Below are 23,503 nucleotides of genomic sequence, written 5' to 3'. Positions count from 1 at the left end.
GCCCCGTGAGGAGTCCTCCCAGGCATCCAGCCACAGCATGGGTATGGAAGACAGCCATTGTGTCGTCCACTTTTTGAAGAAGCTCAGATTTTTTGTGTACTACCATCATTGTGAACCATGGAATAGAGCCTGAACATAGTCCTATCACTATGGCTGCCCATCCTTGTACAACACCTACACACCAACATGTCCTAAGGGTTTAAATTAAGTTATACTGTATACACTAATGTCGCGATCAATAAATTTTTACATGTCATGTACTCATACTCTAGGTTATAAAATTGTTTTGTTATAAACGTTAACTCTTAGTATGGGTGGAGGAGCCAAAAATTCTGTCTTTGCCTCTGTAGTACAATGTAAACCTAATAATGTAAATATTTAAACACTCAGTGTGCAGTCTTAAGCTAATGATTATAGAGTGCCTAAAATGACAAGAATGCCCCTAATATGCCCTTCTCCCTCCCCTTCTTCAAACCCCGATACATATAATCTCTAATCAAGGATAGATCAAGAGCCGTATCTAAGGAATTCCTTGGTTCGGGCTGAAGAAGTAATGTCACTCTATCATTATCAAACTGACTGCAATCTTTTTCTGTCTGTGAAGATCCCACCAGTGCGCCCTCTACTTTTAATAAGCCATGAACTAGATCAGAATCATTCTCAACGAGTCCATAAGAAGTGCTGAAAGTTATATATTTAGATACAAATAAAATATATAAACATAATGATATTTATTATGGTAGTTTCCAAGAACTGGTACTTTAAGTTTGTGTTTTATTAAACAATTAAAACACCCTGTAATACTTGTTATCTTTGATAGAAAATTGTTGTTTTAAAGTACTTGTCATTTTAGAAACCAAGAAAGAATTAATAATTGTTTTTCTTCAGTTTTTCCCTTTGCATTTATACAGTACAACAAACATGATCTTTAACAGTAATAGCTTAATTGTCGCTAAATATGTTTTCGCAGAGGCATATACATTTTAGCACTCCATAAATGCCCTTATAGTCTATAACGACATTGGATTAAATGACAATTAACTAATTAATGCTGGTAAAGACTTTAACACTCCTTGTTAATGTGCATATATTTATTACCATTAAAAGCTGTTTTTGTTACTGTGAAAGAATGTGCATTTATGTGGTGAAAGATCAAAGAATAGTAGAAATTAGTGGAATAACTCTTACTATTAATATTTTTTTAAAGAGAGTGTAACAAGAACACAAGGAGCATGTGGTGAAGATAAAATTGTTATGGTACCTGCAGCAGGTGTGATTGCAACTAAGCCAGTGATCATGCCTTGTACAGCACCAATAACAGAAGGTTTTCCAAAGAAGATAACATCAAGAATGAGCCATGTTAACAAGCTTGTAGCAGCAGCAACATGTGTGTTTAATACAGCCAAAGATGCATCAATGTTGGCTGCATATGGATCACCTCCATTGAACCCTGACCACCCCATCCACAGTAGTCCTGCCCCAGCCAGCATCAGAAGTATGTTATTTGGTGGAAATCTCTCTCTGTCCTTGGTTGACCTTGGACCCACCTGCAATAATATTATAACATCATAGAAAAGTGCTCTTCAATAGAGAGAAAAAAATATGAATTTTTAGAAATAGTGATAGTTTGAGGCCCTAATTATCAAACATAGCGACCGTTAAGATAATTACCAAACGGAGCAATAGTTTCTTGAAATTCGCTCTTTAGTAGTAATACAACAGTTTCTGAAATTCGCACTGTATTAGTGATATAACAGTTTCTAAAATTCGTTCTATATCAGTAACACAACAATAGATACAAAGTGAATTGTTGTATCATAGGGAATTTCGTATTACTGATACAAAGCGAGTTGGTGTATTATTGATACGAGTGAATCGATGTATTACTGATACAAAAAGAACTTCAGAAACTCTTATATCACTGATACATAGAGAATTTCCAAACTGTTGTATAAGTGATACAAGGTGAATTTCAGAAACTCTCACTATATTTGGTATGTAATAATTTAAATTCTCCCTATGTTTGGTAAATATAGTTGTATAAGTTTATCTGATTAGGTAATTACTACACCAAAAGTATCCTTAAAACTAGTGTTCTTAAACATATCCAAACAATTCCATAGCTATAAGAATATGTTACTAAGGATAAACAGGGGAAATGTTGTGTCCTTACCCAATAAGCAGCAGTAAAACCAGCTACACCAGAAGATAGATGAATGACATATCCACCAGAATAGTCAATGATACCATTAACAGATAGCCAACCATTAGTTGACCAAATAGTGTATGCACCAAAGGTATAAGAAAACGTTAGCCACAATGGTACAAACAACATCCAAGCATAAAAATTCATTCTTCCAAGCAATGCACCCGCTATCAAAACCAAAGTGATGGCTGCAAATACAAACTGGAAAAACACCATCGTCGCATTAGGAAACATCCCCAGAAATGCTTTCTGAAAGAGGTAATCTTGTTCTAACGCGACGTCTACTTTACCCCATATTGGTATAAGTTTGTCCCCAAATGACATCCTGTATCCCCAACAAACCCAACATAGTAGTACACAAGCAAAGGCGTATAAAACCATGAAGGCTGAATTTACTGCCCATTTCTTTTTCACTGCTCCTCCGTAGAGTATTATTAGGCCTGGTACACTTTGTAGCCCCACCAGGGTGGCTGCTACTAACTGCCATGCATTGTCACCTTTGCTCATCCACGGGGGATTCGCGTCCCCCGGGATCAAGTTTGAAGGGAGCATAGAATAGTTAAAAGCTGGAGGAGATGATAAACTCATCTTTATTGTTGTTGGGTTGTCAGGAGTTTAATTAGGAGAACGTTGGTTCTTCATTTTTTGAATTGTGAATGGATTATATATAGAGTAGATTAGAGTTGATTCTCACGTCAAGCTGTCTTTCTACAATGGTGAAGTTTTTTTGTCATTTTTTTTTTATTCTAGTGAATCTTATATGCTATTTATGTCATAATTAGTTAAATATGATTTGTAGGTCATTGGTCACTACGCTAAAGTTTTGTAGTGCTAATTATTACTACGGTTATTACAATGTTATATGGCAGTGTAACGACATTTGCAAGGATATCCTAGGAGAGCTGCTGCAACTTTTTGATCCCTTTCGATCATTATATTAGTTTTTTTTGTTTTTGTCTCAGAGTTATTTTCAAATTCTTGAAGAAGAACTTGTTGCTCTAGATTGAATACAATAAAAATTACGAAAAAGAGTCATATTTGCTAGTGTTCTCACAAATAAGTTATATTTGCCTTTCACTATAAGAATTTCACTATACATTCTTAATTCAATTGTCTTCAACTTAGGGTCATATTTACCCCTACTGCATTAAATCTTCAGGGTCCACCTAAATTTTCCTATGTGGCGTCTATGTTGACACATTTTTTTCCCAATTAAATCTGATTACACATTTTAAACTCTATTAATCCACCAGCCCCACTCAATAAATAATTCGAAAACATAAGTTTCAGTGTTCATCCATGTTGGATATCATTTCACAACTCAAATCTCATCCAAATTAAAACTCAACTTTTGTTATTGTGATAGGGTAATATTGTTCCAACAATTATAATTATTGCACTGATTTTTTAAATCAGAAAATAACAACTACCAAAAAAATGGAATCAAAATATAATTTCTGAGTGCAATAATTCTAGATAACATTTTTTGCATGCAACAGATATTTCTTAAGAGCTTTTAAAGTTACAATATTGAGTAATAAACATCACTTTAATCTGTTTAATCATGGAGGATTAGTGAAATCTTCTTCTGCTTAATTCAAATGTTTTACTTTTTTCCCAACCTTGGAACTATTTGGATAGATCTCAGAGATGAAATTAGGCAAGCACCTCTGGCGGCTGGCAATGGCTTCAATTTCATACATTTCAAAATATTGTGAGTGAAGCTGAGAACCATTCTATGCAGCCAATGAGCAGAATGCAGAAGAAGCATCCCATGTTTCTCTCTTTAACACGATTTGCTGAAGTCAAAACGCAACCCCCTCACCTGGATCAAGTCATGGAAATGCTGGCTACAGATTGTTCTTCTGCATCAACGTGTCAGCACTGCTTTTCTTGAGTGCATCCTTCTACTAGACCATCAGGTGAAAAACTGTTGGCTGTGAATTTTTATCCAGCAAAACTTGTACAGATGGAGCTTCAGATAATAGCATAATCATAATCATGAGGGGTTGATGAAGAGATATTCAAGCAATGGAGCAACCACTCCCACACTTAAACTATTTCCTAGCATTACAGTAATCATCAAGGGTTGATGAAGAGATATTGAAGCAATGGAGCAACCACTCCCACACTTAAACTATTTCCTAGCATTGCATAACTGCACCAAAAAAACCAAAGGCATATGTTAGCAAGCGATTCTTTTATGAAACCCAGAACAGATTTGCTGCAATCTCGTAAAGTAAAGCCAGGATTCCAGGACGAACACCTGGCCCTCCTCTCTCATTCTTGCAGGGATAGCATTAAAACTAGCAAAAGTGACAACTGCAATTTCACAAGGCAACCTCAGGCAATTTTTGCATAGTATTAATGTACTTGTTTGTTTGTTAATTTAATTGTACACTAGTGAAAATATGCATTTAAAATAAGGTCTAATCACCTTTTATCCAACTCAAACAATGAAGTGATCAGAATCATAATATACTCCCTCTTTCATGTTAAATGACACTCTTTCCATTATAGTCAGTTCCAAATGAACGACACCTTTCTGTATTTGGAAATTCTTTAACTTTAAACTTCATGTTTTACCCTTAATGATATGTTCTTATAGCCAAAAAAAAGGACGTGGTGTGTTTAAGACCACAAGTTCTAACTGTGATGATGATATGTAAATTTCTTTCTTTCTTAAACTCCGTGCCCGGTCAAACACCACCATATAAAATGAAGAGGAAGGGGTACACTGTTTCGAAGATGGGAAAAGTCAAAATGGCTCGTAGCAAGACAGGGCTTGGAAAATTTTGTAAAACATCAGTACAAGATCGACAATGTCCTTAAGGCCTATGCAACATCAGTTTCTATGAATAACAAACAACAATTACGCACTAACTATTTGACCTACAAAATCACAAGACTTGAGGAAAAAATGATTCATTAATAATGAAGTATAAGTACTGGGAGAAAAGATGTACCGTTGGCGAAGACTGATGTGTTGTGGAAACTGGAAGTCTTCTGGAAAAGAATGCAAATTCGCAACCTACAATCAAGAGCTGTGAGATGTCTTGAATCTATAGTGCTTTATTTCCCAAAAGAAAGCAAAGAAGTAAGAAGAGAGAAATATTTCTCAAATCTGAAGAGAAATGAATACCTCCCTAGGTGTGAAGTATCTAAGAGACAGATTCTGCAGTGAAGGTGTTCCATTCTCTGTCTTTTCCTGTATTTATGAAATGGTACCCCATGAAATCATCGGAGAGAAACATTTTTAAAAGCGCAAAGCACAAAAACATGACAAGGTGCATGAGGATTGAAGAGCGTAAACTGAAGTGCATGCTTCCTTGAAGTCAAGTGTACAAGTTACAAAAAATTGAACACTCCTGAACACATAAGAGTTAAGCAACATAATAGCCAAATTACAATTAAAATAACTAATGTTAACCTATAATATACAATAATGCCTCTGTAGACACGCAGTGTGACAGCTCCTCAAAATTGAGATTGCTTGTTACTGGGATCACTTTTACATCATTGTTTGAAGCACATGCTTCTCCATGAGGCGATAATTCCTCATTTCGCGTCGCTTTAAGCGATGAACCAATGACTTTTAATAACACGGAGAAAATAGAATGAATAATCCAACATCAGTATAAAATATCCAGATCAAACTAAATAAAACCGAAGACCATTTTGATTAATCACGGGATCAAAGGAAAAAAAAGACTTTCAAATACACAGCACTTCATCTTAGAAACTAGAGAAACCAGCCTTAATCAAATGGAGCAGTTTAGTACTCCCTCTGTCCATTTTTACTTGTCCATTATACTAAAAATACTAAAAATAGATGTCCACTATTACTTGTCTAGTTTGGAAACCCAGGAGATAATTTGTCATTTTATATCTATTTTACCTTTATTATTAAGTGCTAGTTATTTCTAATTCATTTCCCAATGAGTGAGATGACTGAAGAAATCTAATCCAAAATGGTGAAACTACAAGATCTCCATTAGAGGAGTGTATGAAGGCTGAGAGATCTATATTAGATGAAGATCAAAAAGAGAGTTATATACAATTGCTTCACTATGTATTTATAGATGCAGAGAAGCAGAAATTGTGTGCTGCAGCATAACTAACTTCACAGCTGCAGCATAACTAACTCTAACTAATTCTGACGCATTCTAACTGCCTCTAACTAATTCTTCCGGGACATAATTAGATGAGATTAGGTGCAGCTAACATTAGCCAATTCCATCATCCGCAATACTCCTCCTCAAACTAGGTGTACTGAAAATGTTCAGGACTCCTAGTTTGGAAAATAATGTGTCATGTTGAATCTTCCCAAGTGCTTTGGTCAGTAGATCAGCCTGCTGGTCCTTGGTATTGATGTAGGTGGGCTGAATCAGGCCACTAGTCACCTTTTCTCTAATGAAGTGGCAATCGATTTCAATATGCTTAGTTCTTTCATGGAAGACCGGATTGGCAGCAATTTGTATTGCTGCCTTACTGTCACAAAATATGGTAACAGGCCTTTCAATTGTGATCTTCAGTTCCTTGAACAAGTTAGTAGTCCAAACCACCTCTGCTGTTAGAGCTGCTAGGCTTCTATATTCTGCCTCTGCTGAGCTTTTTGACACAGTGACCTGCTTCTTGGACTTCCAAGAAATGAGGGAGTCACCTAGTTTCAATAGGTAACCTGTAACTGACCTTCTTGTGTTGGGACAAGCAGCCCAATCTGCATCACAAAACCCTGTGAGCTTCATGCTCTTCCCAGAGGACATCAGTAATCCCAGCCCAGGCTCATTTTTAATATATCTAAGCACCCTCAAGGCTGCATCCCAATGTTGAACCTTAGGCTTCTGTAGAAATTGGCTCAAAGTTTGGACAGTGTAGGCAATGTCAGGCCTGGTTATGGTCAGATACAATAACTTGCCAACCAATCTTTGATACTTGTGAATGTCAACAAACAGCTCACCATCATCATGATCAACTGTGGTCAGTTTCACATTGCATTCAAGTGGTGTCAAGGCTGTCCTTCTTGCTGCCAAGCCAGCTTCAGAAATGAGTTCTAATGCATACTTTCTCTGGTTCATCAAGATTCCCTTCTTGGACCTACTAAATTCAATCCCCACAAAAAACCTGAGCTGCCCCAAGTCCTTAATTTTGAAGTTGTGGTGCAACACTCTCTTGGTTTCCTGGATTAGTGTTTGATCATTCCCAGTGATGATCAAGTCATCTACATATACTAGGATCATTACCACACTACCTCCCTTTCTTTTTGAGAAAAGGGAGTAGTCAAAGTGACTTTGCTCATAACCAGAATTCACTAGAGCTTCAGTCAATTTGAAGTTCCATTGTCTGGAAGCTTGCTTTAGTCCATAGAGGGACTTGATAAGCTTGCAAACTACAGGTTGCTGTCGCTTCTCCTGAACATGTAGTCCTTGAGGCAATTCCATAAGCACGTCCTCAGAGAGATCACCTTGCAAGAATGCATTGTAGACATTCATTTGATATATGTCCCAATTTTCAGCTGCTGCAACTGCAATGATGATTCTGACTGTCACCATCTTCACAACTGGTGAGAAAGTCTCTTGATAGTCTATCCCTGCAGTCTGATTATACCCTTTGGCAACCAGCCTTGCTTTGTATCTCTCAATCTCACCATTAGATTGGTATTTGATCTTAAATACCCATTTGCATCCAATGGGAGACTTTCCATGAGGCAAAGGCATGAGCTCCCATGTATCATTGTCCTGCAAGGCCTGTAGTTCCTCCTGCATGGCCAAGATCCATTTGTTGTCTTTGACAGCCTCTTCATAGGTCTTAGGTTCTAAGCCAACTGAAGTTTTACACAGGTAAGCTTGATAAGATGGTGAAAGTTGAGCATAAGACATATACTTGGCCACAGAATGGGGCTGCTGTCTGTCAGAACTCCTGCTAGTGGTAATGTAGTCCTTATGCCAGATTGGGGGATGAACAGATCTTGTGGACTTTCTGATGGCATGACAAGGATTCACATCATTACTATCAACAGTACCATCAGGGGAATCAACAATAACTAGATCAGCAATTCCATCATCTGCAATGGTGTCATTATGGCTTGATTCCATTCCTTCAGTAGGCATAGTGTCATCTGCAGTATGATCACTAGACTGGTCATCTGTAGTCATCTGTGGTTGTGCAGTAAGTACAGGTAATTGTGCATCCTGCAAGTTAGTGAAAGGGAACACATGTTCCTTGAAAATGACATCTCTACTTACTAAGAACTTCTTGTCTTGCAAGTCATAGAGCAGGTAACCTTTCTGTGTCATAGAGTAGCCCATGAGAACACAAGCAGCTGCTCTTGGGGAGAACTTGTCATGTTTAACAACTTTGGTTGCATAGCATAGGCAACCTATTGTTCTCAGGTGATCAAGTTTGGGTTTATGTTTGTGAAAGACTTCAAATGGAGACTTCCCTTTCAGCACAGTTGTAGGCAATCTATTTATTAAGTATATTGCTGATAGAACACATTCACCCCAAAACCTTATGGGAATTCCACCTTGAAACCTGATAGCTCTAGCAACTTCCAAGATATGTCTGTGTTTCCTTTCCACCACTCCATTCTGCTGAGGAGTGTGTGGACAACTACTTTGGTGTATGATACCCAATGATTCAAACAACATTTTACATTCTTGGTTAAAGAATTCACCACCATTATCTGATCTCAACACCTTAACAGAACAAGAGAATTGAGTTCTCACCATCAAAAAAGAAATTCCTTAATACAGTGATAACATCTGTTTTTAGCCTGAGTAGATACAACCATGTCATCCTGGAACAGTCATCAACAAGACTCAAAAAATATCTATATCCATTATGAGTGGCAACCTTGTATGGCCCCCAGACATCTAGATGAATTATATCAAATACATGCTTACTTCTAGTAGAACTCATAGGAAAAACAAGTCTAGTCTGCTTAGCTAGGGGACAGACTATACATTCATTACTAGCATGCTTACTACTTGCTAATGATAGCTTTCTAAGCACATTTATTGAAGGATGCCCCAGTCTTCTGTGCCAAATGACTTCTTCCACTTTATTAGTCTCTACTGCTAGCAACTTGACCTCTTCATCCATCAGTGGTTTAGAAGGATGTTCTACCAACAGATATAAGCCTCCAGACTCTTTACCAATCCCCTTGACTCTCCCAGTTGAGAGGTCCTGAAAGACACAGAACTCAGGGAAAAAATTTACAGAACATTTCAATTGTCTAGTGAGTTGTGATACAGATAACAAATCATACTTGAAGTTAGGCACAACCAACACATCTCCCAAAAGTTCCCATGTGTTCCATCTATAACTACCAGTACTGGTTATTGTAGTGCATTGTCCATTAGGTAAGTAAACTTTGTTTCTACTTCCCTCAGGTACTTCTGATGCATTTAACAATTTATTTATGTTAGAAGTGATATGTTTGGTAGCTCCTGAGTCCACTATCCATCCCTTATGATTGGTATATGTTGTGAGAGCTATTTCATTATCATTCTCATTACCACTTTGTGGTATAGAAGAACCAATATTAGTACCTGCCATGTTGACTGTCATGTCACCTGTTGTTTCATGAGCTCTATCTTTGCTCAACAGGTTCAGTATCTAATTGTACTGTTCCTTTGTGAAAGCAGGTCCTGGTGCAAAATGATAATCAGCATCCTGTCCCTGCATAGATTTTGCAACTGCACCAAATGGATCATTGTGTTCAACTTCACTGTGTTCAATTGCATTTGCCATTCTGGTGTGGCCTCCTCCATTTCCTAATCTCCTCTTGTATTTGAGGTCAGATGGATAACCAATGACCTTGTAGCATGTTTCCTTAGTGTGAACTTTCTTTCTACACACTTCACACTTTAAGTTGAAATTTCTCCCTTGCTTATGAAATGCTGGTTTTCCTGCATAAAGTGCAGATGGATATGAATTAACTGACTGATGTTCATTCACATGTTCTTTCCCTTTACTAGCATACAAGGCTGTAGAAGAGGATTCTCCCATATCTCCTCCTGAATATGAACCAGCTGTGATTCTTTGACTTTCATCAGCCATGATCATTGAGTAAGCCTTGTTGACTGATGGCAAAGGGATCATCATTAGGATTTGACTACGGGCTTGATTGTATGATTCATTGAGTCCCATCAGAAATGCATACAGTCTCATATACTCCAAATGTCCTGCATACTCTTTAGAGTTGGGACAACCACATGATGGAGGTGCAATCAGTGCATCAAACTCAACCCAAAGTAATCTCAACCTAGTGAAATAAGCTGAAACAGATGAGGTTCCCTGAGCAATGGTGCATATGTCTCTATGCAACTGGTAACCTCTAGATCCATCAACTTTGTCAAACCTTTCCTTTAGATCTGCCCACACAGTTGCTGCATCTGATGCATACATGATCCCATTCATGAGTTCCTTCGAAACTGAGTGGACAATCCATGATAGGACAAAAGCATTGCATTTCTCCCATTGCTCTTCCAAATCACTACTGTAATCACTCCTTTTGCAGGTTCCTTTGACGAATCCAATTTTGCTCTTAGCTCTCAGATTGAGCAGCATCGATCTGCTCCATATCGTATAGTTTTCGACTCCTGTGAGCAGAATTGTGGTCAAGGGAATCCCTGGAGTATCAGAATTATGAAGATGAAGAGGATGGTTACGTTGCTTCTCCACATCATCCATTGTATCTGTGCTCACCATTGTTCTTCACAGATTCTGAGTGCTCGAGTTCACAATCTGTAACTGATCGACTTCGCTTGAATCACTGACTGATTCGCGGCTCTGACACCATGAAGAAATCTGATCCAAAATGGTGAAACTACAAGATCTCCATTAGAGGAGTGTATGAAGGCTGAGAGATCTATATTAGATGAAGATCAAAAAGAGAGTTATATACAATTGCTTCACTATGTATTTATAGATGCAGAGAAGCAGAAATTGTGTGCTGCAGCATAACTAACTTCACAGCTGCAGCATAACTAACTCTAACTAATTCTGACGCATTCTAACTGCCTCTAACTAATTCTTCCGGGACATAATTAGATGAGATTAGGTGCAGCTAACATTAGCCAATTCCATCATCCGCAATAATGACTTTTAATGATAAATTAACACTTTATTTATTGCTTCTTAAGGGTGTGCCAAGTCAAACATGGACAAGTAAGGGTGGATGGAGGGAGTACTTTAGTTTCAGAGAAAACAGTAAGTCGCAAAAATTCCCACTTCCATAAGCAAATCAGTGCATATTATACAACCATAAGTAAAAAAATAATAAAAAATGACAAGTAAATAAATTGTTTTTCAAGTAGATAAATGACCATAACTATTTTTTTACAAAGATGTTTTCCTGGTCAATTTGTGCATACCATGAGTATTACACCGGTACCTGCATCCTTCCACTAGTAAATGTATTGGATAACTCTGTCTACCAAGACTTAATTTGAGAAGAAATTAACTTTACCCCCTTTGCTGAATTTGAACCCAGGTCAGAGACACTTTACTTTGTGTTAAATACAAGGTAAAACTTGTGTGAGAGTGGTTGTTGCTTGCCAAGTGGCATTTGTGGGCCCCAAAATAATGCATTATTCCTCTCTCCCTATCTCTTCACACACCATCCCAGCAAGCCCAAGCCCAAGCCCAACTCCACTCCTGTCCACCACTTCTCTTTCTTTCATTTTCTTCTTCCCCCTCCTCATCCCATCACCCCTCCCTCCCTAGTATCCCCTATGGAGTATGAGGTGGCCATCATGAAATGTAGGCTTCTTTCCGAACTTCAAAATCCACAAGATGGTTTTGTGGGTATTTAAAGAGTAGAGAACAATGTCCAAGATAATTAGAAGTCCAAACGGAGAAGAACGAACTAGGTTTTATTATTAACATTCAATAAGAGATGCAATCCAAAGGGAGAAGGGATATGAACTCATACATGAATTACTAACTTGTAGTAATTTAACAGAGGTTCAAAAGAATGGAACAAATCTCTATCTCTCAAAGAATAACCTAAGCTCATCATCCAAATAAATCTCCCTTCAAAGAGAAAAACCTACTAGCCTATTTATACTAGGATTCATTACTCTAAGAACAAAAAAAATACGAAAATACCTTTTAACGACCAAGGACATGTGTCTTCCTTCTCCTTTTGGGCTTTTAATTGTCTTGGACCTTGTTCTCCACTCTTTAAATATCCACATAAACATATTGTGGATATTGTCTTTCTTCTTAAAGGGCGGTTTATTTTAGAGGATGAGTTTAGGTTACTGTTTGAAAATTGGGGTTGAACCTCTCTTAAATTACTACAAGGTAGTAATTCATGCATGAGTCATATCCCTTCTCCCTTAGGATTGTATCTCTTATTTGAATATTAATCTAATTAGTTCCTAAATTCCCTTCATTGTTTCTTTGAGTTAGTTAATTGCATTTCAACTCTAGAATAATCTTTTCTTTCTTCCTATCCTAGATTTAAAATTATTGATTGCATTTACATATGTCTAGGTAATTACTACTTAGGTGTGTGTTTATCTTAACAATTCTCTTATTCTTCCTATCCTTTTATTGTTTCCCATAATTGTTCTCGGTGTTCATGTGAGGTTGAAGAATCCACCTTCAATTTCTTTGAATTCCCGAGCATGTTTCACATCATCTCCTCCCATACACATTTATCCATCAGCATCTTTAGGTGAAGTTCCTGAACCGGTAAGGCACAAAAACCTTAAAATCCACTCAACAACCTCTAGGTATAAAACCTTCCACAAAGGTTACCCCGAACCAAGCTGGCATAACAACATATCTCTCCCCACAATAAGCATCATTCACAATGGCCCTGGCACATTATTCTACTTTGACAACAGGGGTTATCCCAGTTGGACCTGGTTTTTCAACAACAACAACAACCCAGTGAAATCCCACAACATGGGGTCTGGGGAGGGTAGAATGTACGCAGACCTTACTCCTACCAAGGTAGGACGGCTGTTTCCTGGAGACCCTCGGCTCAGTAAAAGCATAAATGCATAAAAAAAATGTTAGATAAGAATAGAAAATTAAAAGCTTTATGAGAAAAAAAACAACAAACAAATAACGAATAGATGACAAATAAATACAAATAAATAAAGACTAATAACAAATAACGATTAAATAAATAATGAAAGCGTCACAGGTAAAATTGAGTAATCAAAGCATAGAAAGTAATAAATAATAACAGAAATAACAGAAATCAGAAGTCAAAGCGCAAGAGATCGTAATGCACTACTACACCTATGAATAGAGAAGAATAACGAGACTATGAACTAGCCTTCTATCCTAATGTGGGTCCTCCACACCCTCCTATCTAAGGTCATGTCCTCCGTAAGCTGTAACTGCGTCATGTCCTGTCTAATCACCTCTCCCCAATACTTCTTCGGCCTACCCCTACCTCTTCTGTAACCATCCATGGCCAGCCTCTCACACCTCCGCACTGGGGCATCTGTGTCTCTCCTCTTCACATGTCCATACCATCTCAGTCGTATTTCCCGCATCTTGTCTTCCACCGAGGCCACTCCTACCTTGTCCCGAATAGCCTCATTTCTAATCCTGTCGCTCCTAGTGTGCCCACACATCCATCTCAGCATTCTCATCTCAGCAACTTTCATCTTTTGAATGTGAGAAGTCTTAACTGGCCAACACTCCGCCCCATACAGCATAGCCGGTCTAACCACCACTTTGTAGAACTTGCCCTTAAGTTTTGGTGGCACATTCTTGTCACATAGCACTCCGGAAGCGAGCCTCCATTTCATCCACCCTACCCCAATACGATGTGTGACATCATCGTCAATCTCCCCGCTGCCTTGCATGATAGACCCAAGATACTTGCAACTACTTCTCTTTTGGATGACCTGAGCACCAAGCCTAACTTCAACATCAACCTCCTGAGGTGTCTCACTGAACTTGCACTCTAAGTACTCTGTCTTTGTCCTACTCAACTTAAACCCTTTAGACTCCAAGGTATGTCTCCAATCCTCCAGCTTAGCGTTAACTCCGTGGCGAGTCTCATCGATCAGGACTATGTCATCCGCGAAAAGCATACACCATGGCACCGCACCTTGAATTTGTCGCGTCAATCCATCTATCACCAAGGCAAATAAAAAAGGACTAAGAGCTGATCCTTGATGCAACCCCATCACCACTGGGAAGTGCTCTGAGTCCCCTCCTACTGTCCTTACCCTGGTTTTGGCTCCCTCGTACATGTCCTTGATCACCCTAATGTATGCCATAGGTACACCTTTAGCCTTCAAACATGTCCATAGTATTTCTCTTGGGACTTTATCATAAGCCTTTTCTAGGTCGATGAATACCATATGCAAGTCCCTCTTCCTCTCCCTATGCTGCTCCACCAGTCTCCTCATAAGATGGATGGCTTCTGTAGTTGAGCGTCCCGGCATAAATCCAAACTGGTTCTCTGAAATAGACACGTCTCTCCTCACCCTCATCTCTACCACTCTTTCCCACAGTTTCATAGTATGGCTTAGTAGCTTAATACCTCTATAGTTGTTGCAACTCTGGATATCCCCTTTATTTTTGTATAGAGGGATCATTATGCTCGACCTCCATTCTTTGGGCATCGTTGCCGTTTTAAAGATGACATTAAATAACCTAGTCAACCACTCCAAATCTACCGAACTCGTGCTCTTCCAAAATTCCCCAGGAATCTCGTCAGGTCCGGTTGCTCTTCCCCAGCGCATCCTACGAACGACACTCTTAACCTCCTCGACCTTAATACTCCTACAATACCCAAAATCGCAACGCCTCTCTGTATGTTCTAAATCTCCCAACACAAAGTCTCTGGTTTTTCAAGTAAATTCAAATTAAATGCTATCAAGTTTCTTGTCTACCACATTTAATTTTTTATCCCATACATGTTTCCAGGAAATGATTGTACAAATTTTTGGAAAAAATTAGACGAGAAAATAAATCTTAACCGAGTAAAAATCATTCCTTTTTCCGAGTAAAAGATCATTCTAATTGATGTTTGTTTGTTGGAATTAAGTTGTTGTGTAAGGCTTTTGTTCTTAGAGCAGTACACTTTTTTTTAAATAAGGATTTAGAGCAATACATAGTTGGGCTTCATTGGGCACAATAGTCGATCCATCTTCCACTTTCATTTCTTCAATTAATAAAGTCACTGCTTGTATGTTTAATACAGTTAGTGCTATACCTTAGGCCTCAATTAGCAGGGTAGGGATTTTGCTGGGACTGATGAGTGTAGAGGGAGAGATGCATAAATGATGCATTATTGTGGCCCCACAAATGCCACTTGGCAAGCAATGACCATCCTCACACAAGTATTACTAGTTGTATTTAACATAGCCAAAAATCCCTCCCCACTCTTCTATTTATTGACTTTAGGGGTAAGAAGCATCCAATTCAATGTCTTAAGCATGATTAGGGTTAAGGGAAGGATTGCAGCTAGATAGTAGGCGGGGGAAAGCGTCAAAATTCTCGTCTCTTAGGGGCCGTTTAGTAGAGTGTATTAACATTAGCTTTGTGTATTAGTGATACCTTGTTTGGTAAACTTTTTATACAATGTATAACTAATGCTTAGTTATACAATAGATCTATTGTATATTAAGGTGTCTGTTACTAATACCATGGATTTCTAGGTATTAGTAATGCAAGGGGATATAATGCATGCATTAACATGGTTAAAGACCCAATTACCTCTCAAAACCCTTTTTACGTTTTTTCCACCATAATTGTGAAGGATATCTTTATAAATAAATAATTTTATGCAATGCATGTTATTTTTAATATACCAAACCAAACAATGCATAAGAAATAATCTATGTATAATTAATGCAAGCATTACTAATGCAGGCATTACTAATACACTTTATTTAGAATTATTTTTATAAACCCTACCAAACGACCCCTTATAGTCTTCATTCCACCTTCATTGACCACTAGAACATTCTAGGTGTTATAACTGCTTCTGTTACTGTAATTTTTAACATCTAAAAGAACATTTCACTATTGAGGGGGTGGAAGAGAGATAAACCTCCATAACGACGCAGCAAAGAGCCCATGTGATCAGTGTGAACAAAATGCACATGAATCTCATAGAACAAAAAGCTCAAGTGAGGGTTTTGAATTAATTTAAAGACAGAAAGAGGCATAATAGATGAGGAAAAACTCTCGTAAAATTATGAAGACTGTGGAACTACTTATTGTAATGGGTTATGAAAATGAATAATAATCAACTTATCCTCCATGTTATACAGAAGCACGGTTGCATGTATGATATCTTATGTAACTTAGAGTTTCCAAAAATTTACATTCAGCTATTCAGTTTCCTTCTCCATTTCTACAGAAACCCTGAACAATAAATACTAACTCCCATGGAGTAGCGAAAGAGAGTAAGATTATAACCAACTTTTCGAATCTACAGGGTTTCTTTCTTAATTGTTATATTTTATTATAAAGGCAACTGGAAAAAAAAAACATATTCAAGGAGAAAGTAAACGTCATGATGATACTTTAAAGCTTTACCTGGACAGTTGCCAACAGGGAGCCAGTACCCTTCACATATCTGTAATAGCTTTTTGTAAAACAACAGCAACGCTTTGAATGAGGATAAACAATATCTATGATCTTTTAAGGATGTAAACCCAACAACAATTGACGAGCAGAGAGAGATATATTATGACATAAGAAACAGAGGAAGCTGTAGGAATCAACAGGAAGAAGGATACCCATGGCACTTCCCCATCTTTCAATCAGGCTTGATGGAACAAAGCACACATCATTTTCCTCATCACTTCTATCTGATTTTACAGAATCATTGGCATGGAAAGAGTAAGTTGATGAATCCTTCCCATTACCAAAAGTTTTAAATACAAGAAAATCATCTACAGGTTGACAAGCTTGAAGCAGCTCATCCCAGTACTTTGGTGACAGCAGCTGTTCCTTTTCCATTGTGCTTTCAGTCTGTCCAAGTAAAGGACCTGGGGTCCGAAGAAGCTGATTGTTAAATTCAGGGACTTCAAAGGATAAAGGTTTCCTTTTGGCCTGCAGTAAAGTAATTTCAGTGATTTAAATTTGTGTTTTGCAATATAAAGAAATTAATAACCATAAGTTGATTGCATTACATACATAAGGACAGAACTTATTATGAAATGAATTTTGGTCACCAATAAGCCACATTTGCATTCTAATTTACTGAACTCCCATGTCTAACTAAAAAAAGGGCAGCACGGTGCACTTAAGCTCCCGCTATGCGCAGGGTCCGGGGAAGTGCCCGACCACACGGGTCTATTGTACGCAGCCTTACCTTGCATTTCTGCCAGAGGCTGTTTCCAAGGCTTGAACCCGTGACCTCCTGGTCACATGACAGCAACTTTACCAGTGACTCCAAGGCTCCCCTTCTACTCCCATGTCTAACTAGTCTTTAACAATTTGTTTTGATTATTAAAGGTTATTTCATTGAAAATACAGCAACAAGAAAGTGCTTTAAAGAAACATACAGAGAGAGAGTAGACCATCACTGCTGCAAGTGTAAGGAGCAACCTAACATGGCATCTAGTATCATTTGCAATAGCCATGTTACACCCAAAAGAGGTGAAGAAGATACATCTGTACTTCATGCTAATTACAGATCCAGTTTTGCTTTCAAAAATTCTTGCATTCCTTTCTTTCCAAATGGTCCATGAAATAGCGGAGGGGATTGAGTTCCAGGTTTGCACTTTTGCCTTTCCCATCCCATTAAAGAGCCAGCTTCAGAAGCTCCATTGAGGTCCTTGGCACTACCCAGCTTACTCCCATGATGTTAAGAATGAAAAGTGTTGATTATTCAATTTCTAACTCAAGCAGGTCTTCTGCAATCTATAAGCCTGTCCATAAAGTCACCTAAACTTTTCCAATACTCCCTTCGTCCCAATTTATGTGGAGATGATTGAGCACGGAGGTCAAGAAAGAAAGACAGACTGTTGAAACTTGTGGTCTAGAAAAAGTCATAAACATTTGTGTGGCTATATATCGTCTCATCAAGGGTAAAATGGAAGTTTATAGTCAAATGATTTCTAAATAAGGAAGTATGATATTCTTTTTGGGACAAACTAAAAAGAAAAGTATGCCACATAAATTGGGACGAACAAAATACTAGATAACTGTTTATTGCCTATGGGTTTAAGGGACATAACAGGTAAGAATAATGGACTAACATAAGGATAACTCAAGACAATTACATTTTCTCATAGCAAAAAAATTCTCAAGGTTTGCATGGTTCAAAACTTAAAATGGATAATGGGCCCGCCTCTCTACCCTTCTCTGCTTGAAGACTTTCGTCTGCCACAACGTTCGAACCCTTGACATGCACATATAACATATACATTACGCGTTGCCCTCTTACCACTACACCAAATCTCTGGGGGCAACTAAAAACAATTACTTTAGAACAGATTAAGGGCTACAACAAGGTATACCAAGCTACGTCTGGCCTAAAATCAAAACAGTACTGCATTTTTACCTTTAAAATGTTAGTCAACTACGTGACCCAAGTTCTTTATAAATGAAACATCCAACTGTAATCTAAAATGTATGATCCCTAGTAATGATTAAGCATATAAAAAAGGTAACTGAAAAAGCAGTTAACAAAAAAATATCGTGTACTGAATATTATTTGGAGGTTTAAGAGGAACCATGTTAGTTACTAGATGTTAAACATTTGACTAAGCTTTCATATCTTTGCTCGTCTCTGCCCAATATGAACATTGACTTTGACACTTAGTAATCAAACAAAACGATATACTTTGCTCTGCACAACATGTTTGCTTAAGCACAATGAACTTTAAGTTGTGAAAGATGCAACTTACAAGTTTCAATATGTTAAATTTAGTTGTTGAGAAGAATCGACAACAATCAGTAGGTAAAACTACCTATCCTTTCCCATTATCTGGGAAAAATAGGAAAACTTTTACTTAAACATGCCGGTTAGCTTCATAAGCCAAAGAGGAGAAATACCCAAGTTCTCCCAATTTGTTTAATTGTTTTCTTTGTGCTCCTCGGTGATTTTTCCCCACAAAAGACTCTGTCTTTAATGAGGAAATTTTAGTCAGTTCCCATAATGCATCTCAATCATTTCTCATCAGTCATATAAGTATAATCCATCAAACAATTAACTATACATCAATCAAAAACTAGTTGGGTTAGGTATATGAAGTCCTTCGTTTCTATTCCGCTCTACTCAGCTCATTTCATTTCAACACATCATTTAATAAGTGTAATTCAAAATATTAACAACATCACGGATAGACAACTATTAAAAAAATAAACGAAGTCCAGAAAGTGCGCAATGAATGAAAAAATACATGTGATGAAGATGGACACTAGTCCTTTTTATTGATACAAACCCAAAGAAGAAGACATAGAGACATACCAAGCAATAATAACGAGGCCGAGAATATGGCAGTCCAAATTGCAGCGGACTCAAAATAAATTCTTGTGTAACAAAATTATTCTTTTCCAATATTTCGACCAATATCGCATGGGTATCAGAAGTCTGCAATAAAGGGAAAAGGCTTTATATATATTCCAAGGTGACCATCTGCCCCAATATAGCATAAGATAGCTGGATAAATTAGTAAAAACATAGGTGGCAGAATGAAGCATGGATTGGGAAAGATACAAACCTCAAATCCTACAACATTTTCCACAAAAAGATATGATGGAGGCCGCAATAACTGTGGTACAAGTTCCAGAATTTTAAGAAATGATGATGCACGCGCATCACTAGAACCTTTCTGGAGTCCTGACACACAAATGTAACAAAAAGGTTTCAGTTAATATGGCCATAAGAAGAAGAAGAAAAGAGAAGCAAAATGGGGGAACATGGTTGCTGGCCTGTGCACCACAGTTATAAAAAAAACAGGGAATGCAATTCACCTTGTCGAGTATACGGCTGACAAGGAGGAGAAAGTAACCAAGCATCAGCATTGTAGCCGTCAAGATCAGCGGCATTCAGAGTCTGAATGTTACCCTATTGTCACCCAAAAATATAAACTTTATCAATACTAGTTAAGTATCATAAAAACATCTGAAACTACCAATGGATAAACAAGTCCTCAATGAAATTCTTTTTTGATAAGTACAAATTATCAGTGACATTTGTATAAAATTCAATACACTAAAATGCTCTCTCAATTTCAAATTAAGCTTCCAAAATATATTTTTCATGTGAGAATAAAATAAGTTAACTTTTCATACATAATAAAGAACTCACTTTTACTTCCTCTCCATACAACTTTTTCTCTACTTACTAAATAGAAAAGAAAAGGAACCTAAAAAGCTTAGATATGCCACATGTTCCTTCAATAAATACTAAATAATTCAAATTTTTTACTGCAGAGACAACCACAACTATATATGTTTTGTTACTATAACAGCGTTTATTAGTCTTAGTCTTAGAATGAAAATACTACCCCATTCAAGTCTCTAAATACAACTAACTGAATAATCTTGTATACGACAGGATTCTGTATTTTCTCCTTCATGTTCATCGACAGAATAAAGACTGAAAAAGCTACTCCCACAATCCTAATTTACATGACATTCGTCACAATTTGATACGTTCAAAATGTAGGACACCATTTCACTAATAACACTTCTATACAAACTTTCACCAGTTTTTAAAGTTCAATAAATTAATCAAACTTCCAACTCTGATATGATATCTTCTCCACTAAATTTACACTAACTAAACAAATATTCTAAACTTAGCATCCTAAAACGAGACGGAGTACAATTTTTCAACAGTGGACGAGAATCAGTAAAAGTAAATAATTTGTTAAACAAAGCAATTAATTATGTGGTAATTTTCTTCTGGAGCACCTGAAAAGGCCGGTGAGCGAAGTTGTGCTGGTAAACGTCATTAGCGATGTCGTTTATGTCGAAAGCTTCCACAACGGTGGCGTTGACGGCGGCTTTGAGCAGAGAATACCGCAAACCGCCAATTCCACTGTAGAACTCCAGCACTCGCCATAGATTTCTAGAACCTTCCGACTCCATCAACTAGCTTTTTCCAACAATTTGAAGCTAAACTGAAAGGGATTCGCAGCTTTGCTATATTTTTCCGGCGCAGGCAAAATACCGTCGGCGGGGATGCTCTGTAATTGTCAAGAGTTTTTAACTCAAATGTGTCCCTTAAGTTTTGAAATTCATCTATTTTGGTCCCTTATTCATATGACCCTCAACACATGTAAAAGGCATGGCACACAATCTTGCCAATAAATTTGACTCTATTTTGGGTGTATTGAGTGTGCATGAGTAGACACTTAAATTTGTATAAATTTAAATATATAGACATAGTCATTCTACTTAGCATTCTACATGATAATGATAATTTTGTGTCTTATATGACATTCTACGTGTATTATGTCACGCAGGATACGCGTGTCTATTTGTTTAATTTTATACAAGTTTAAATATGTACTTGTGCATATCCAAAGTTGGAGGATATAAATGTTAGTTAAAACCAAGTTAAATGACATATTTATGTATTATGCCTACGTAAAATATATAATCATTTACTATTAGTTCCCCAAGGCTCGTTTGATTCTGAAGACAAGTTATGCTAGAATTTGTGATGATTAATTATAATATTGAAAATGGTAACTGATAAAGTTCTTGTCATGTGACTAGGAGGTCACGGGTTCAAGCCTTGGAAACAGTCTCTGGCAGAAATGCAAGGTAAGGCTGCGTACAATAGACTCTTGTGTCGGGCCCTTCCCCGGACCTTGCGCATAGCGGGAGCTTTAGTGCACCGGACTGTCCTTTTTAAAAAAATTATAATATTGAAATTAATTATATTGTTATTAGTTATTGTGATATTATTTTTATTTAAAATTTGATTTATTGTATTTAAAATAAAATGCATTGCATAATTTTTTTTAAATGGGGGTTATTTGTTTTAAAAGAACACTCTATATCATATTTCGTAGAAAAAGGTTTGGGGGGACCTTAGAGATATTGTTGTCATTATCACTGTCTTGTCTCGATAACTAACTAATTCAATACTATTATTTCATCATCTGATAGAGCAAACTTATTTTGATACTAAATACTAATTTTGATATAACTTATTCTATGATGGTTTAAAATTTTTGCCACAAAATTATTTGTAATGGTTTATCATACCAAATGACCCCCTAATAACTTGTGCGAATGGTTGTTACCTATTGTATTGTATTATAACAATAATATACCCAATGAAATTTCACAAGTGAAGTCTGAGGAGGGTAGAATGTACGCAAACCTTATCACTACCTCATGGAGATAGCGAGGCTATTTTCGGAAGACCCTCGACTCAAAAGTTACAACCCTAAATAGGAGAGAAAAAAATATATATACATATAGCATAATGGCAAAAAAAATGAAAAGCAAAGCAAATTTTACAAGACAAGAATAATAACGATTGCAAAGTAAAGTGATAATTAAAGGCAGTAACAACACAACTATAATGGCACGCCTAGACCTACGACCAACCCTAAACCAACACAAGACAAGATACAATTCTATCTCTATAGCCTTCTATCCTAATCCGCGGCCTCCACTCATTTCTATCTAAGGTCATGTACTCGGTGATATGAAGTAGCGCCATATCTTATCTAATCACCTCTCTCTAATACTTTTTTGGTCTATCTCTACCCCTCCGCATAACCCCCAAATCCAACTGCTCGGACCTCCTAACTGGAGCGTCGACACCCCTCCTATACACATGCCTAAACCATCTCAGTCTCGCTTCTCTTATCCGGTCTGCCACAGAAGCCACTCTCACCTTCTCCTGAATGACCTCATTCCTAATTTTATCACTCTTAGTGTGTCCACACATCCACCTCAGCATCCTCATCTCCGCAACATGTATCTTCTGAACATGTGAGTTCTTTACTAGCCGGCACCCCACTCCGTATAACAACGCCGGTCTAACCACCATTATGTAGAACTTACCTTTAAGTTTAGGTGGTACTTTTTTATCACACAGGACTCTAGAGACAAGCCTCTATTTTATCCATGTTGTCCCAATGCGATGCGTGACATCCTCATCGATGTCCCGACTACTCTGGATAATGGATCCAAGATATTTAACGCTTTTTGTCTTGGAGATAGGTTGAGTGGCAAGCCTCACTTTCATGCCCTCTTTATCCATCGCACCACTGAATTTGCACTCCAAGTATTCAATTTTGGTCCTGCTCAATCTGAACCCTTTGGACTCCAGAGTTTGTCTCCAAATCTCCAACCTATCATTAACGCTGTCCCGAGTCT

The 23,503-nt window shown here is 37.5% G+C and overlaps 2 protein-coding genes across 3 annotated transcripts; both read right to left on the bottom strand.

Annotated features, from left to right (window-relative positions):
* Positions 1–3,567: 3,567 nt before the first annotated feature.
* Positions 3,568–21,494, bottom strand: LOC129889340 (tRNA (cytosine(38)-C(5))-methyltransferase 2). 2 transcript variants are annotated; one of them, XM_055964603.1, is made up of 9 exons: positions 21,074–21,489; positions 20,129–20,222; positions 19,876–19,994; positions 19,623–19,745; positions 16,942–17,257; positions 16,739–16,833; positions 5,349–5,414; positions 5,173–5,237; positions 3,568–4,364 (listed from the first exon to the last, which is right to left on the bottom strand). In XM_055964603.1, the coding sequence occupies exons 1-9, from the start codon at positions 21,248–21,250 to the stop codon at positions 4,289–4,291; spliced, it is 1,131 nt and encodes a 376-aa protein (XP_055820578.1). In that variant the 5' UTR covers positions 21,251–21,489; the 3' UTR covers positions 3,568–4,288. The 2 variants fall into 2 exon arrangements, 1 of the variants encoding a protein (XP_055820578.1); XR_008766885.1 differs by having other exon boundaries at positions 4,293–4,364; positions 16,739–16,840; positions 21,074–21,494.
* On the bottom strand, positions 9,682–11,292 carry LOC129889341 (uncharacterized). The gene has a single exon (XM_055964604.1). It carries the CDS (start codon positions 10,919–10,921, stop codon positions 9,827–9,829), a length of 1,095 nt encoding a protein of 364 aa, XP_055820579.1. The 5' UTR covers positions 10,922–11,292; the 3' UTR covers positions 9,682–9,826.
* Positions 21,495–23,503: the final 2,009 nt, after the last annotated feature.

Source organism: Solanum dulcamara, chromosome 5, assembly GCF_947179165.1.
Source record: "Solanum dulcamara chromosome 5, daSolDulc1.2, whole genome shotgun sequence".
Classification (NCBI taxonomy): domain Eukaryota; kingdom Viridiplantae; phylum Streptophyta; class Magnoliopsida; order Solanales; family Solanaceae; genus Solanum; species Solanum dulcamara.
This window is presented reverse-complemented; position numbering and strand designations above follow the sequence as displayed.

What these genes read in the sequence shown, in the direction of transcription:
- LOC129889341 (XM_055964604.1), bottom strand. Translation starts at nt 10,921, where the DNA reads ATGGTGAGCACAGATACAATGGATGATGTGGAGAAGCAACGTAACCAT.
- LOC129889340 (XM_055964603.1), bottom strand. Translation starts at nt 21,250, where the DNA reads ATGGAGTCGGAAGGTTCTAGAAATCTATGGCGAGTGCTGGAGTTCTAC. An exon ending in AAAATGTTGTAGGATTTGAG is followed by an intron (nt 19,746 to 19,875) that starts GTTTGTATCTTT and finishes CCTTTATTGCAG; the next exon opens with ACTTCTGATACCCATGCGAT. An exon ending in GGCCTCGTTATTATTGCTTG is followed by an intron (nt 17,258 to 19,622) that starts GTATGTCTCTAT and finishes ACTTTACTGCAG; the next exon opens with GCCAAAAGGAAACCTTTATC.